Source organism: Podarcis muralis, chromosome 1 (assembly GCF_964188315.1).
Source record: "Podarcis muralis chromosome 1, rPodMur119.hap1.1, whole genome shotgun sequence".
Lineage (NCBI taxonomy): Eukaryota > Metazoa > Chordata > Lepidosauria > Squamata > Lacertidae > Podarcis > Podarcis muralis.
In genome coordinates, this window is record NC_135655.1 from 87,071,604 (window position 1) to 87,088,413 (window position 16,810).

General features: G+C 44.3%; 2 protein-coding genes across 8 annotated transcripts in view; both read right to left on the bottom strand.

The window, feature by feature from the left end:
- Positions 1–216: 216 nt before the first annotated feature.
- RPL37A (ribosomal protein L37a) lies at positions 217–5,336 on the bottom strand. Its single transcript, XM_028742503.2, has 4 exons — positions 5,208–5,336; positions 3,267–3,395; positions 1,720–1,802; positions 217–361 (listed from the first exon to the last, which is right to left on the bottom strand). Exons 1-4 carry the CDS (start codon positions 5,208–5,210, stop codon positions 298–300), a joined length of 279 nt encoding a protein of 92 aa, XP_028598336.1. The 5' UTR covers positions 5,211–5,336; the 3' UTR covers positions 217–297.
- A 2,956-nt stretch (positions 5,337–8,292) lies between these two features.
- Positions 8,293–16,810, bottom strand: part of SMARCAL1 (SNF2 related chromatin remodeling annealing helicase 1) — a 50,983-nt gene continuing 42,465 nt past the window's right edge. For 6 of the 7 annotated variants that reach the window (XM_028742523.2, XM_028742537.2, XM_028742531.2 and 3 more), the window contains 6 exons: positions 16,574–16,644; positions 15,860–15,962; positions 14,271–14,453; positions 12,606–12,706; positions 9,171–9,270; positions 8,293–8,599 (listed from right to left, as the gene is read on the bottom strand). In XM_028742523.2, coding sequence (XP_028598356.2) covers positions 8,405–8,599; positions 9,171–9,270; positions 12,606–12,706; positions 14,271–14,453; positions 15,860–15,962; positions 16,574–16,644 — 753 coding nt within the window. In that variant the 3' untranslated portion in view covers positions 8,293–8,404. The remainder of the gene's footprint in view (positions 8,600–9,170; positions 9,271–12,605; positions 12,707–14,270; positions 14,454–15,859; positions 15,963–16,573; positions 16,645–16,810) is intronic. The other variant, XM_028742555.2, reaches the window with a different exon arrangement.

A 16,810-nucleotide genomic window follows, 5' to 3' on the forward strand; every position in this document is an offset into this window, starting at 1 on the left:
GCTTTAATTTGTTCCATTATACTTTTATTGAGATGTTAGTGCTTGGCAAATATGTCTACATTCTATTTTAAATTGACCTGATTTGGAATCCACATGTATAGCACATTATTGCTACTCTTACATAAACCAACTTATATTTTGTGCAGAAAGGGAAAAAGCAAGATCAAAAAGGTACACTGCCTATAGGACTGTTCTTCCACAAAATACCCAACAGGGTTCAATGTTCACAACCACCTTTAATTAACAATAAGGACATGAACTGTAGAGGAAGAGCAACAGTGGAACAAAAATATGCTTCTACTGGTCTTTTAACTCCTTCAGTCTTCTGATGGCAGATTTCACTGTCACCGCTGAAGTGGTGCTGGAAGAAACAAAAAGTATCACTATTATTTCAAATGAGACAAACCATTAGCAGTTTCTGTAATAAGCTTTTAAACTTTTTTTTTAGAACTAACAAGAGTCAGCTAAATGAAATGTTTAATAGTGCATACAAAATGTTGGGATTTTTCTTCTTTACTTTAGATAATAATAATAATTTATTATTTATACTCTGCCCATCTGGCTGGATTTCCCCAGCCACTCTGAGTGACTTCCAACAAAATATTAAAAATACAATAAAACACCAGACATTAAAAACTTCCCTAAACAGGGCTGCCTTCAGATGTCTTCTAAAAGTCAGATACTTGTAGTTGTTTATTTCCTTGACATCTGATGGGAGGGTGTTCCACAGGGCAGGCGCCACTACCGAGAAGTAGCAACCATGAGGACTGCCGCCTCCCCTTGCACCTAGTATTATTTTTTAAACACATACAGTAAACCTCTTACATCCGCCTCCGCTTGTATCCATTTCGCCCAGCGTCCGCAGCAAACCCAGAAGTAACCGACGGGTCTGCCACCGTTCGCGCATGCGCAGAAGCGGCAATTGAAGCCCATGCCTGCGCACAATGGCGCCTCTCCCAGCGACCCATTTCGACCTCCGGAACGGATTATGGTCACAGGTAGAGGTTCCATTGTACATGTTTGATAATCACATTGTTAATGCCACATGTAGTTAGGGTTTTAGAGAAGATGTGGTTGGTTAGAATACTCTATTTCAGGGAAGCCCAACAGGTCAATGGCGATCTACTGGTTGATGGCAGGGGTCCATGGAAAATCGCTGCTGACACACCCCACCCCCCAAAAAAAAGCTCAACAACTTTTGTCAATCCAATGGATAGATCACTACCAGTTTTTGTTATAGTGGGAGTAGATCACAGTCTCTTGTAAGCTGGACATCCCTGCTCTATTTAAATAACTTCTACCTTCCCTTTCACTCCCAAACACTGATCACTGTGAAGTTGAAGAGAAAATGTTTGATATACAACCATGAACCGTTTTTCAAGGGCATTAGACAAATGAATTAGAGAAAACTACCTAGCCATTGCGGTTATGTACTATCTCCTGCGTCAGAGGAAGTATGCCTCTAAATACCAGCTGCTGGGAGTCAAGAGCATAAATGCACTTCTACACGTCCTGTTTGAGTGTATCATAGGGTTCAGGTTAACCACACCACTGCAAAAGCAGAATCCTGGACTAGATGGGCCCTTGGTCTGATTCAGCAGGGCTCTTCCTAATTTACTTTCCACCAGCATACCAAACGCCACACAGCACCCACCACAGATGAAAATGGAACATTCCCCCCAGGCGCGCATACCCCTCAACCAATATAATTTCCCTTACTTGTATGTCCAGGCGCCACCAGCTACTGTTTTCATACAAGAGCCACAGTGCCAGATACCCACAGCTTTCCTCTTCATTTTGGTCTGTAAGAAAAACACAAAAGCTACTTACTTCCACGGGAGCATCTACCATACCATACCATACCATGTCACTTCAATCAAAATGCATCTCAACATCTACTCAACACTTTAAAAACACAATACACAGAGTATGGTGGGGTGGGGTGTTTTTTTTAAAAAAAGTGATAATAATGCATGTTTTTAACCCTACAGACATGAATTTGCATAGAATCAGGTCTGAGCAAATGTAAACTCAGGACCACACACTAAGAAATGCCACAACATGTTCTGAAACAGCTAGCACATATTGGGAGAACTGTTTAGCCCAGGGGTGGGCAAGCTAAAGCCCATGGGCCACAAGCGGCCCACAGGGGTCATTTAACCGGCCCACGAGCCGCCCCCAAACCAAGCCGCCCACTCAGCGAGTTCCCGTGCACTGCACTAAACCGGCGCGGGGACTCGCTTCCGCGCCACCAGGATTCGCATCTGCGCATGCGCAGATGCCGAAAATAGTATCTACGCAGACACCAGAAATTGCATCTGTGCAGAAGCAAACTGGAAATCGCAGGCACACATACAATCCGGCTCCCTGGAGTGAACCAGCCCAGGTGAGGTAAACCTTGCCAACCCCTGGTTTAGCCCCATGGATTCTCTTACTATGTGCTTCCACAGCGGGTCAGTCCTATCAATCCTCCATTTAACTCTACTTGAAATGGTGGTGTGGTCACTCAAGAGTTTTGTAGCCTGCTGTTGTTATGATGCAGCTCTACTCTTCAGCAGCAGCAGCTGAGGCCATGGATGTGCTGAATCGGTGCCTGGCACCATTCACATAACAAAAACTACTACAGTCGTACCTTGTTTTGCAACCGGGATCCGTTCTGGAGCCCCGGCCGCTAGCCGAAAAGGACACTGGGCAAAGTACCGTGTCTGCGCAAAGCATGATTTAGTGTGAGTGGCAAACCTGGAAGTAACCCATTCCGGTACTTCCGAGTTTGCTGCAGACATTCGCCGGAATGTATGCTAGACGAGGCAGACGTTCACGGAGGTATTACTGTATAGAGTCCCTTTCAACTCTACGATTCTATGAAAATTTTCAAAAGTAGGGGGCTCATGCTTAATTATTAAAAAAACAATGGGTCCACAGTATTTAACTAACCACTGATCTACAACATTTATGGCACTCTAGTGCTGTTGGACTATAATTCCCACCATCTCTAACTATTGGTCATGCCAGCTGGGGCTGAATACTGTTGAATCTACAACACATGGAGGGGCACAGGTTTCTCATACCTACTCTATACTTTCATGAATTTGATTGTAAATGATGGTTGCTTTCAAGCCTCTTTAAGTTGATTATTACCAAGAATACTATACCTGAGCAGTTTAGTTAGCACAAAAGGCAAAAGGTAAACTATGACTATTAAGTGGAGTTTTGGAAAAAATGAAATTATGAACTGGAAGCTCTGCAGTAACAGAGGGTGCACTTACCTTGCCACAGAAGGAGCAAGTGTATTTAGCATGCTGGCTAATTTCAATCTTCTTCACCATTTTCCTCAGGGAAGCTCCATATCGGGTACCATATTTACCCACAATCCCAACCTTCTTGGTTCGTTTGGCCTATTACCATTAGGGGGGGAAAAGAAGCACATTAAATTTTCATTTCTGGCAAAGTTATTTGCAACTATACCCACACTTACAACAATTAACAGCCTGACTCAAGGCATGTTTACTCAGAAGACATGGTGAACTCAGAAAAGACACAAATTCCAAGTTAAAACCATTTATTTCCAGTGTAGTAATGACTAACAACTTGTAATAGATACTGAACTGGCATAGTGACCAGGATACATAATCCTAAATGTGATGGGGATGCAGCAGTCATCTATGTTCTACAAGTCTCTTATTTGCAAAGGTAATTGCAAAATAAAATAAATTGCAAAACAAAATACATATATACATACACACACACATATATGCTCTTTTTTCAAGAACCTATGAGGATGAGGTTTTCTTATTTGATTCTCACAACAACTGCTGACAGACAGTAGTAGGCAGAACCCTCACCCCTCCAGCTTTACAGCCTGAGGCCTCCCCAGATAAAGTTAAAACAACATGCTATGTGTGACACCACAAACAGAACTTTCATACCGGCCCTTTTAGTACAAATTGCACAAAACATTATCCCCCTGTTCAGGCAAGCTCCCACAATCAATTACCCTAGAGCACAAACAGGGAAACTTGGGCCCTCCAGGTGTTGCTAGACAACCATTCCCACCACTGGCAATGCTGGCTGTGGCCTATAAGGGCCCAACAGAGGGCCAGATTCCCATCACCTGCCTTAGAGCAACCCTGGGCACAGGTAAGAGATCTGCTCAACCCACCCAATGCAAATTACAGACCCTTTCCTCTTCTAAAGCTTCTGACAAAAAGGCCTTTAGCTTTTTTATTCCAGATCTAGGATCAGAGGCTGGCGAGACCCACAAGGTGGTGAAAAATCCTTGGCAGACTTTTTTTGCCAAAGCATTTCAAACACACGCTTAAGAGGATAAACCCTGTTCTAATTATTCCTAGGCTCTCACTGAAACAGTCCAGGAGATCTGAGCACCTTTGATCTTGGAAGGGGGGAAAGCGAGAATGCAGACAAAAGGAAGGAAAGGAGCAGTAACCAAGGATGACGGGTCAGCCGACCGAATTTAAGAACCGGTTAAGCTTTTCTTGCAGGTAACCAGGCAGCAGAGGTCTACCAATCCCTGTGCTATACTCATTTTTAATACGTGTGCATGCATTGCAGCATCAGTCCTAAGCTGGTGGGTCAGGACCTACCGGGTCCATGCAAAGCATAGCTTTCAAGAGGACCTTTCAGGATTCCTTAGCCACCTCCTGCAGCAACTGCTTAAGACCAGGCACCCCCAAACTCGGCCCGCCAGCTGTTTTGGGACTACAATTCCCTTCATCCCTGACCACTGGTCCTGTTAACTAGGGATGATGGGAGTTGTAGTCCCAAAACAGCTGGAGGGCCGAGTTTAGGGATGCCTGCTTAAGACGAAGCTGACAACCCCTCTCTACTTTCCATCGTTTAATTTAAACTGGAGAAGGAGGGGGGGGGGGAGGAAAACACTCTCCAGCTGGCCGCCGCGCCTAGTCAAGCGAGGCCTCGCAGCAGCAGCAGAGCGCAAGCAAGGGAACTCAGCCCGCCGCGACCACCACCCCTCTCCCTCGCCTCCAGCCCGCAGGCAGCGGGCGCCCCTTCCTCCAAGCCGGCTTCCCCAAGCGCCGGTGCTGATCAAAACTGCTCCCAATACTCGGCTGCCTGGATTAGCCTGTCCCCATGTTTCCCACTCCCGGCGAATCCCGTGCGGGAGAGGCGAGCGACGGAGAGGATGACGGCGGATAAAACCCGAGTACCAAAGGAAAAGAGCGGTTGCTCACCATCTTGTTACCGCTGCAGGCCGCAGGGAGAGAGAAGGAAGTGCCCTCCGCGCACGCGCAAAGTCCCACCCGGCCAGGAAGGGGCAAAAAAAATCAGCGTGTGACGCAACCATTGAGACCGAGGAAGCGATAGTAGGATTGTCTGCGCGCCAGGAGGTACTGCGACTCTATGGTCAAGCCTTCCTCGTCGCTTTAGCTTTTCAAGTTGTTGCCTCGAATAGAGAGTAGCAGCCGCCTTAGTAGACGCGACAACTCTGAACGACTTACACTGACTGCATCGTGCTTAAGGCACCGTACAGCAACTCCCTTTGGATACTAATCTTGCATTGTGACCCAAGCATAATAGAAAATAAGTCAGTATACAGTACTAGGGGAGGTTAGAGTCAAAAGGCTGGGACACTGGGCAATGGCTAATTAATATGAAAATGCAATGTGCTATATTCATTTTTAATACGTGTGCATGCATTGCAGCATCAGTCCTGAACTGGTGGGTCAGGACCTACCAGGTCCATGCAGAGCTTGTCTGAGGGTCTGGGCGTGAGTCTTGTTAGAATAAAGTTCCAAACTCAAAACAAAAAAGCAGCTGGTCCCTGGTGGGGGCCCCCAGCCCACTTAACCCTCCAAGCTCCAGGGCAAGTGTACCCAGGGTGCCCTCGCCCCTGTACAGGCCTGGGACTTACCACTAGGTAATGGTCTGATGCAATGCGGGTCACAGCAACAGCATTACTACAGAAATACAGTGGTACCTCAGGTTAAGAACTTAATTCGCTCTGGAGGTCTGTTCTTAACCTGAAGCACCACTTTAGCTAATGGGGCCTCCCGCTGCCGCTGCACGATTTCTGTTCTCATCCTGAAGCAAAGTTCTTAACCTGAGGTAATATTTCTGGGTTAGTGGAGTCTGTAACCTGAAGCGTATGTAACCCGAGGTACCACTGTATGTGGTTAAAAAAACTTAAGAAATGGGTGCCCATATGCAGGCTTGGGTTAAAAGTAGCTCCTGAAGACGACTGCCTTAAAGGATCCACAGGGCAGTTTAGCATCAGTATAAAGGAATGCCTTTGGGCAGCTTTGGCAGGAAAATGCAGTTGTGATGCACACACAGATTTGTTACAGCCAGACTGGGCTGCTGTATTGAGCTGCCTCCAAAGAATATCCAGAAATGTTAGCTGGCACAAAATGCAGCTCCAATCATACTAACCAGAGCCGGTTGTATGGAGTGTAATTCCACTTTTATGCCAGTTTCACTATTAATTAGCTGCTATAATCCCAAATCTTAACGCGAAAGCATAAATGAAAGGGCCAAGGCAATTTCCCAATTCAAGCACCATTACCAAAAAGGTCCTGTCTCCACATCTACACCACTGCACATCAGATGGTGGGATGAGGACAGAAAAGGGCCTTAGAAAATTAGCTGCAAATGGGACTACTTCTATGGGAGAATGAGGTTTTGAATTAAAGTCATATACAATAAAGGTTAATTTCAAAATGTTTTATAATTTTGTTTCTTTCAATCAAAGTGAAATCGCCTGGAGGAAACAAATAAAATCCTTGAATATAGATCCACTGAGTCCTGCCTGTGTAGACAACCTGATTCTGCAGCTGACTCAGTTCAATGAATGGTAAACAAAGGTAGCTTGGTGGAAGGGTACTGTATATGAATTGCATGCAAAAAGGTCTCCTGTTCAATTCCCACCACCTCCAGGTGGGGCAAGAAAAGACAACTGCCAAAACCCTAGCTGCTGCCAAGTCAGTTGTAGACAACACACCAAGCAGACCGGTGCTTTGATTCTGTATAAGGCAGCTTCCTATTTTCTAAACCAAGTTATGCAGGATGGCTGGAATCAACATAGGCTCACTATTCAAATTGGTCAGTGCAGAAGCTCCATCCTTACCCAAGAGTGAGCAAATCCCATCCCCTATATAGATGTGGCCTGGACTTGTGCTTTGGTGCTTGTAAGAAAAGGCTTGCTGGGCTTGAGTAAAAGCAAAGATGCTAAATGACAGAGGATGGGTGGAAGAGCAAAGTATGCTCTACAGGTTTCCTGTTGCCTACCTGGAATGGAATCTGAAGGTTGCCAAGTCTCTTCCCCCACAAGGAATTACCCACCATCTATGACAAGGGTGGAAAACCTGTGGCCCTCCAGATGTTCCTGGACTCCAGCTCCCATCAGCCCCAACCAGCATAGCCAATGGTCATGGATTATGGGAGCTGCAGTCCAGCAACTCCTGGAAGACCATGGGTTTCTCACCCTTAGATAAAGGTAAAGGTAAAGGACCCCTGGACGGTTAAGTCCAGTCAAAGGCGACTGGGGTTGCGGCACTCATCTCACTTTCAGACTGAGGGAGCTGGCATTTGTCCACAGCTTTCCGAGTTGTGGCCAGCATGACTAAACCACTTCTGGTGCAACGGAATACTGACGGAAGCCAGAGCACACAGAAAAGCTGTTTACCTTCCCTCCACAGCAGTACCTATTTATCTACTTGCACTGGTGTGCTTTCGAATTGCTAGGTTGGCAGAAGCTGGAACAGAGCAACAGGAGCTTACCCTGTTGCATGGATTCGAACCACCGACCTTCTCACCCTGAACCTCTAAAAAGTCTTATATCTGGTTGTAGTTTATTGTAACTTACGGATTCAAGGAAAACAAACAATTAAAGCATGCCTTCTTTTTCAATACCACTGTGCAAACAAACAAATATTTATTTTAGAAAATGCAACCAGAAGTGTTCCCTTTCTCATAGAATTTTACAGGCCTGCCCTCAAAATAGGCACCCCACAGTTCTTTCTAGCAGTTTCTTGCTTAATTATTTAAATCTGTCCCACGAGAATAGAATTGTTGAAAGCCTCTAAACTCGCCAAACAGGATTTATTTGCTGCATGAGGAGGAGTATTCCATCTCTCAAGAAATCCTGTGGAGAGGTATTAAACGCAGAGCTGCAGCAAAGATTCAAGTAGTAAAACTCATCTGTATCACTGCAGATTTTATTGGAGTCGGGATAGAGCCACAGATTCTTGATTTCCCAGCTAGAGAAGCAATAAAAAGAAGGCATCTAAAGCTGTTCAAATCAGCAAACAGGCTAACCCATCTTAAAAATAGATATTTATTTTAACAATCAAAGCAATTTTCACTGATTATTCTTTTTGCCCTCCTTTAAATACAATCTTAGTTAACAAAAAAAGCGCAACATTTTCTGAGTTTACTGTCTGCAAAAATATTCATCAACACGCCGTTTCTTGCACAGACTTGATTCCGTTTCACTCGATGGAGTCTGTGGTCCAGAACCTTCACATGCATCAACCATTTCCACAAGCAGGGCTTCATCCATATCATCTGCATCCTCCGAGAAGGTCCTCTGGAAAAGGTTTAAGATGGTCTCCTGATTTTGGTCCTGCTGGGAAATTAAAGAGGGACATCACTGGCAAGCAGGCAAAAGAGCTCTGCTAGTCAACAGAGAACAGACTAAGAAAACAGGCAATAGAGGAGAGATGGAGGCGTCCCCCAAGTTAATAAGATGCAGACTGGACCATCAGCCTTCCTTCCTCTCCCTGCTATTTGAGTGGCAAAGAGAAATGGGACACACTGAAATAGGAGGAGGATCTCTCAAGAGCAAAGGATGGAGCTTCTCCATCAAAGTCATTGCAGTGAGTGACACCATCCAATAGGTGCCTTTGATTCAAGCATGGCTGCTGTCCACAGAAGGAATCAGAACGTGATAAGTCATGCTTGGAGATGCCTGAATATTTTTTTTTTATTCTTTTATTGCAGGGGTGGGGAATCTGTGGCCCTCCAGATGCTGGTGGACTACAACGCCTATCAGCACCTGCCAGCATCAGTAATGGAATGATGGGAATTGTAATCCAACACCATCTGGAGGGACTCATGTTTCCTACCCCAGCTTTATTGCACGAAAGACCATGCACCTTGGAGAGAAACTAAGCGCCTCCAGGAATGTTAAAAGTTACCTTGTAGAAGAAGTAATCTGTAGCTTCGGCTGTCTCAGAGAACTTGGCTTCAGACAGGCCAGCTTCACCTAAGACTCTGATCTTCTCTTGAATCATTGGCCTAGTGGAGAATACAGGAATTACAATTACAAAGAAGAGTCAAGCAAGCATCTTTCTTAGTGAAAGCACTGAACTAACTATAAGCATTGACCTACTCAGCCAGTAAGCAGAGGACATCACAGATGAGGATTTTTTCCCCATTACTTTGCTGCACACTAGTTCCCTATATACCGTCTTCTCAGATTTCTATGTGAAGATGTCAAACGTCTGCATTTTAAATTCCACTCCCCCCATCCCAAAAAAATACCAATTCCTTCACAATGAATTTGGGATATTTTGCTTGGAAGTGGAGGAATGTGGGAAACACCAAGGAGTAACAGGGATATCAGGAAAGATAGAGACAAGCATTTGTGCTGCCCAGCAAAGTCCATCCTCTGCCTCTGTGGTTTCAAAACATCGCTATATAGACACATCTCCCCTTATAGCCTAGGAGGACTGGGAACTTGCACCTATAGAAAATACCAAGAGCTCTGGGAAAATAGCAGTTTGGTATATTACTGCAGCTGCGCATATCCCTAAAGTTAAAAACTAATTCCCATGTGTAGACAAGCTGGCTGCCAATATGGGCTTAGCAAGAGGGCAAGCCTGGATCCCTGCTGAGAGGGGTGGGGGAGAGAGGGAAGAATCCTGCAGGGAAATACTGCTTTGAAAATGAATGAACCCCCATGCCATTTAGAAAACCAACACTGGGGAAACTGTTGGGGTCTGCATGCACAGCCAAAGTCTTCAGATGACCATCAGTGCCAGGTGAACAAGCTTCACTTGCACTAAACTCCACCCCAGTGAACAATCTGAAGGGGAGAGAGTGGCTGTAAGGCAGGAATGAGGAACCTCTGGGCCCTCCAGATGTCGCTGGACTCCAACTTCCATCAGTCCCAGCTAGCATGGCCAATAGTGAGGGATCATGGGAATTGTAGTCCAACAATGGAGGGCCCTGGATTATTTACTCCTGTTGTAAGGAATACAAGCAAAGTCTGTGTTCTACTTAGCTCCCGAAACTCTATTTTCATGAAAGTCAGGGTGTGGTATGATAATGCAACCTGATAAGTTTTCTGATTAGAGACAGAAAGAAAGAACAACATTATCTGAAAATACGCTGTGTGTATGTCTGAATTTTTGAACATGCACAGGCTGAGAGCTGGAAGCAGAGAAGAGAAACATGAAGACATGCTTAGAACAACAACAACAACAACAAAAAGGTAATGGGTACATTTCAGCAAAGATTAAATTATTATAGTCTAAAGCCGTGGAAATTTCTGAGACTGGGGGTGAAAGGTTAACACCACAGATAGGCAACAGACTATACGGGAGAAATGAAAGGCAGTGAAACCCAGATGGTGCAAAGATGTAAATGAAAGGAAGATGGACAGATTTTACAGTTAAGGGATCCAGAAAGGAAGAACATAAGGCCTGTGTGTGAACAGAAGACCATATGCAAAGTGCCCAAGTTGGGAGACTAGCAATTAACAGTGCAAGCTTATAAGTGTAAGAGTAAGTCCCATTGACTGTACAGGATTGCAGCCTATTCAACAAGGAGCAAAACAAAAACAAAAAATGTGCAACTAATTAAAAAGAAAATAATTTGTTTTTAAGTAAAAGTGTTATGAAAATATTTAAACATTCTGCACAGAGCAAAGGGTCCTTTTTTTCTGTCAATGGACACACTCTCTCTATAACCTTCCTATAACCAGCCCCAGGCACCCAGCCACATGAAATTTCTGAGCACTTTTCAAACGCAGCCCCATGTAGAGCTCATTACAGTAATCCAGTGCTTATTATCACTGTGGTTAAGGGGATGCCCATCAAAAGCCCAGCTGCCACCATCAGCCCAAGCGAGCTCTGCTACACGGCAAGTTTACCGCCGCTCACTCCCACTGGTGAGCGCCATGTTCACATAAGGCAACAGCTCATCTGTGACAGCTGCAGTTGCTATGCATTAAATACGGTCCTGCAAATCAGCCTCAAGATAAAAAAAACAACCCAGAACGTCGCTTCTTTTCAACGGAAGTCAACGCTTCATACGACAACACAAACTTTCCGCTACCCAAGTGTTCTCACAGAGCCTCGTGGAAAGAGACAGGGGAACAACCCCCACCCTGGCAAACGGCACATTTTCTTCCACTCTCGCACTAACCATTTTGTGGACAGAAATTTACAAGTAAAATGGGGAAATGACTGTCATTAGCTTTCTTTCATGTGTGGGCGATATGTCATCTCCTAGTTTCTTCTGAGGGAAGGGTATAATTATTTGCAAAGCTGATATTCAGGGCTCCAGGGAGTACAAAACATCTGATGATGTGCCTTGTCTTGCTGCCAGTGGGCCATTTCCCCACCTCCACCTTGTAACACAATCCTCCCAAGCCTATAGGCGTTCCTGGCTTCATCCTACTTTTCTTCTCAGTCATGATTGCGGACTGCTGGAGAGCTGTAACAGAAGTTACAGAAGGAAGATGCCAGCTAAGCATGAGTAGACCCAACCCGACTACTTGGCTCTGGTTTTCAGATCCTCTACCCCAAAAAGCCCCTCTTGAGTGCACTACAAGCTCAGAGTGAGCAATAACCTGAGGTGGCTTGCATTTCTTCACTTAAACCCTTGCAAAATGCTGAAAACCAAGGAACTATCAAGTACCAGTCATCATGCACTTGAATGACACTTGTGATAAACAGGAAAGATGCTGATTTTCCAAAACTGATTCTGATTGCAAGAGCAGAGCGCTTCCAGGCTCCAGGTGCTTTTGTAATAGTCTAGCATGCTCAGGTTGTGGGGAAAGTCCTTGAGCAGTGCTGACGTAACATTTGGCTGCTCACTACCCATGGGCCTCAAGTGGAATCAAAGGGTTCTAACTGGGTGACCTTCATCCTCTCACAATCAAAGTTATAAACCACAGCATGGAGATGGAGAGGACCAACAGAATCATAGAACTGTAGAGTTGGAAGTGACCATGAGGGTCACCTAGTCCAACCTCCAACAATGCGGGAATCTTTTGCCCAACTCAACCCCATGATTACGGCTGGGTGATATATTGATCTGTCATCCAAAATGAGTTTGAGGTCCATATCATGATATCAGTTTCCTAATTTTTGACCTGACAATATATTACAAATCATGGTGGGGGGTGGGTGGGTGATTTTGCACTATACAAAAATCACAATGTGGGGAAAACCATGAAGCCGGTCAATGCCTCTAAATAGTTCCATTCCTTATTTTGGGCACTGTGATATATCAGTATATCGCAATGTTTAGCTGGTGATATTTTGCAATGTTGAAAACCAGGTATAGGCCAGCCCCACCCATAACCCCAAGAATAAGAGTCTCATGCTCAACCAGCTTCCTACCACAAGTAATCATCAGCTGTGCCTTTTGCTACCAAGTAGTGAACATCCACAGAATTTGTTTGCCCAATTCGGTGCGCCCGATCTTCTGCTTGGATCAAAACCTGCATTTAAAAACCAAATATGCGAATTAGAAAACAAAAAGAGAGAGGAGAGAGCAATTACTGTTGCTACAACCCCTAGCAATAAACCAATGGATCATTATGCTTGGCACAGAGCAGATGGCCCTCTCCTTGCTGACAAGAATTATTAAAATGTAAAAAACGAACGACTGAAAAGAAAGCATTTACAAAAAGGAAACATTGAGGATCCAAGAGGGAGCTAACATTCACAAGGTGACTCAAAATGCTTGTCACTTTGTGTACTTCTATTTTCACAATGGTAAGAACAAATGAAGAGCCCGGCAGAATCAGGCCAGATTCCCATATGGGATTCTGTTCCCACAGTAGTCAACTAGACGCCTAGATAAGACTGCAGTAACACTCATGGCCAGTAACCACTGCAAACCTAATCCTCCATGAAATGAGTCAGGATGTTCCATTAAAACAGCACAAAAGAGGTGCTGTTTGAAAGTGTACAAAGTTTATTCCAAACTACAGTTACGATACCAAAGTTGCTGGCATCCGTCTGTCTTGGGAGACAATGGAGCACTTACAATGTACAGATCATGCCATTAACCTTAGCACTGCAATGTATTTCAGTATGTGGTTATTGGAGCAAAGGCCTTCTACTGCATTCTTGCCAACTTCATTCTGAGAGGAGAAAATTTGGGGATGGGGCTGCTGGACTGTAAAAATGGAATCCCAAATTAAAGCTCAACCTCTTACATAGATGCACAAGTGACTTAGGGAAAGCCACTCACTCTCTCACCCCCAGCAACCCATCTTCAGAAGAGGGGCAAGAGTGGTGTACCTCACACGAGTTGTGACTTTAAGGACAATGGCTTGCATACAGTAGTGAACACAGAGTTACACACATACAAAAAGGACTTCTTCTGCTCTCCCTCCTGCTCCTGAGGATCCCCCAACCCTTAGGAGAAGATTGGGGGGTAGGGGTGATGGGGGGCACTGAAGGGAGAACAGAGGAAGGTGAGAGTTCAGATGAAGTCTGTCGTACAAACAAAGTGATAGTGCTTGGTGTAACCCAATCAGCAAAATCCCAAAAAGGTTAGTCGTGACTAAATCCAGTTAACTGGAGCTTAGCTGCATCCATGTCATCATTTTTTAACTAGGTTTTGATCAGTAAAGATTGTAGAAGACTTGACAAATGATAAATAGGTGTAATTGTTAAAGGGAAACCTTAGCCACGCAAACACCTGAAATGGAGCAGGAGGGAGAGTTGACTGAAGTTTTGTAGTCATTAGGCCACAAGAGTCTGTTTTGGTTCAACAGAGCCAAATCAAGCAGGCTATCAGCAATGTTTATTTGTAATGGGAGCTGAGTAATCAGCAGTAGCATTAAATACTATATGCAAAACAGGTATCACCACCAGACAGATACTCATTTTTATAGGTTTCGTCTAACAACCATAGCTACAAAGTCATTGTGCTGTAACACATAAAGTACACAATCCAGTTTCCTCACAAAAAGCCTCTTATGGTTTTATCTTAAACTCTGAACAGCGTCCTTTCAGGAGGAGCACCCCCAGGCAGTATCCAAGCTGTCTTACCCCAGGGTTCCAGAACAGCTCTGCAAACACAACCAAATCAGCGGACGATAAGGTGAGCCCCATGTTAGCTGCCGTTAAGGAGAGGACAGCCACAGAGTGCTTGTCAGAGAACTGGAACTCTTGGCAGAGGGACTGGCGCTCAGCTGAGGGTGTGGAGCCGTCAATGCGAATGTACCCAATATGCTGAAAGGGAAGGTGAGGAAACAAGGGGTCACTTATCATCAGTGCTTGCTCCTCTCTCCTCACTTGGCTGAAAACTGGAGCCATGCCAAATGGAGCATTGGGATCCCACTCCTTCACTAGTCAAGTTGCGAAGGAGATGGTTTAACTAACATTTGTTATATTTTTGACCTGCCTTTGCTCCAAGCAGGTTAGAGCTGCTAGGTAGTTGTACTTGTCCAAGTTTGCTGGCCATCAGTTATCTCATACCTGCCAGCCAATCCCAATAAACAGGAGTTGTTGGCTGGTTAGATAATTTACCCCCAAACGCTCCCTCGTGCCATCTGGCCCTTCATTCTTTCTGACCTTTCTCCCAACTGCTTGGAACAGGTAACAAGTTTCTCATCATGACACTCAGCCCAGTACTATAATAAACAATTTCTGATATCTCTGAAGAGCGAGAACATTATCCAGGAAAACCTATTTTAAATTGCCTTAGCACATATTTAAGGCAGCCCTGACATATGAAGGCCACTGATACCAGGGACATTGAGGTGAACTTGAATCTGGGAGAGCTGCATTAAATCTTGGCTAAATACAGATGCCACGGATGAGGAAGGTTATTATCTTTCTGGAACCAAATGCTTTCCTTCCAACGAAGGCTAGAACATGCAGTACAGGGAAGGCCTGTGAGCTGTTGTATTTATGAGGGACAGGTGTGCCACAAATGTCACTGCCAGGTCGCCAGTGATGACCACACCTTTCAATTTGATTAGCGTCTCCCCAGCACAACTTATGGAGCAGGTAGGAGCTGCGCTCTGGCCTAGCTCTGAGACTTGGAAGCACCCAGAGCCAGTGGGACTTCTCTGAAGCTCACTGGGATGTCAGAAACAAAGCTCCAAGTCAGGGGAGTGGCTGGGTCAATGGCAAACACACAGGGAATTTTTGGCTACAGGGAATTTTGCTACAGAGATTATGCCAGATGGCTATTCAGTTGGCAGGGAGGAATGCTAATGAGTCAGTTTTACATGTAATTATTTATACTCTTCATACTGTTTAAACTTTATACAGGTCAACTTTTCATGCCTGCTTCATTTTAACAAGTCAGAGGGGTTTTAAAGCTTTAGTTCATGACATGCTATTGATTTGAAATATGAGAACTGACAGCCGGAAGATTATCTTTAACACATTTAATCCCTCCTGATGTTGACTGGTTTACTTCAAGGTTATTAATCCCAGTGGCCAGGTTTGTATTTTGTGAATTCTGGAAAACACTAGACAAGATGGCAGTAAGAAAATGTACGCAATGGGTTTTTATACACCATTGTGAATAGGTTCCAGGCAGATTTGTAGTGTGCCAATGATAACAAGAGTTTACCAGGATCTCCAAGTCCTGGAAAAGGAGGAGTAATAAATGCAGATCAATTTACCTTTTTCTCCAGTTTCTCACAGATTGTGTCCAGGATGAGTTTGTGATGAGCAAATACCAGAAACTTTTCTCTTCCACTTTCCAATAAATCAAATATATATTCTCTACAGTGAACGAGAAGTGGGAGATAGGAGGCTCAGAAGATACACATATGATTGTTGTTCCAGAAGCAAGCAGTGTATGGTCCTAGATCAGTGGGTCCTCAACTTTTATTTTATTCAGAGAACTGGAAATTCAGCCAAATCCCAGTTCCAAGGACCTGTTTCTCACATGTAGCTGAAACTACGGACCATTTTTGAAGACTATAAAGGTCAGGACTTTTCCCAACTGCAACGAATATATTACGTCAAAATCTCTGCATCAAAATATGATCAGTTGTTTTCTACTGATGATCTATCCGCACGTCACCTTGTACAAAATAGGTTTAATACATTTGAAATGAAAGCAATTAGGACTCATTTTGCTTATTTTCAGCAGAACCAGAAAATATTATCTCAACCTTCTGCACAATGGATAACTTTAAGGATAACATTTCTGTAAAATATTTGCCAGGCTGGTTCAATACTGAAGCCAATGCTACAGTGCTTAAATGTTTTAGTTAGCATTTTCCCCAAACTTGATTTCGCTGCCGGTCTTGTCTTGCAGTTTCCTTTCCACTGTAGCAAGAATCGCCTAGTCAGGTAGGTTTGTGTGATACTGTGAAACAGCAACTTACATGATACAGTGAATTTTGGCTTCAGCAGTCCTGTTGTAAAAGAGAAAGAGAGCTTCCTTCTGTTCTTGTTTCTGCAAACAGATATTTGAAAAAGCCGTCAGTTAGGTCCAGAAGGTTGTAACTAGCAGCACAATGACTAGTGGGATTCACATGTGGCAGATTTCTGCAGCCACAATTCTAAAAGATGACATGCTTGAATTTTTAAAATATATTTATACAAGTACAAACCTCCCTTCC

Coding starts and splice junctions, on each gene's coding strand:
- RPL37A (XM_028742503.2), bottom strand. Junction 1,803..3,266: donor CTTGCTCCTTCTGTGGCAAG/GTAAGTGCACCC, acceptor TTTTTCTTACAG/ACCAAAATGAAGAGGAAAGC. Junction 362..1,719: donor GGTGGCGCCTGGACATACAA/GTAAGGGAAATT, acceptor TGTTTCTTCCAG/CACCACTTCAGCGGTGACAG.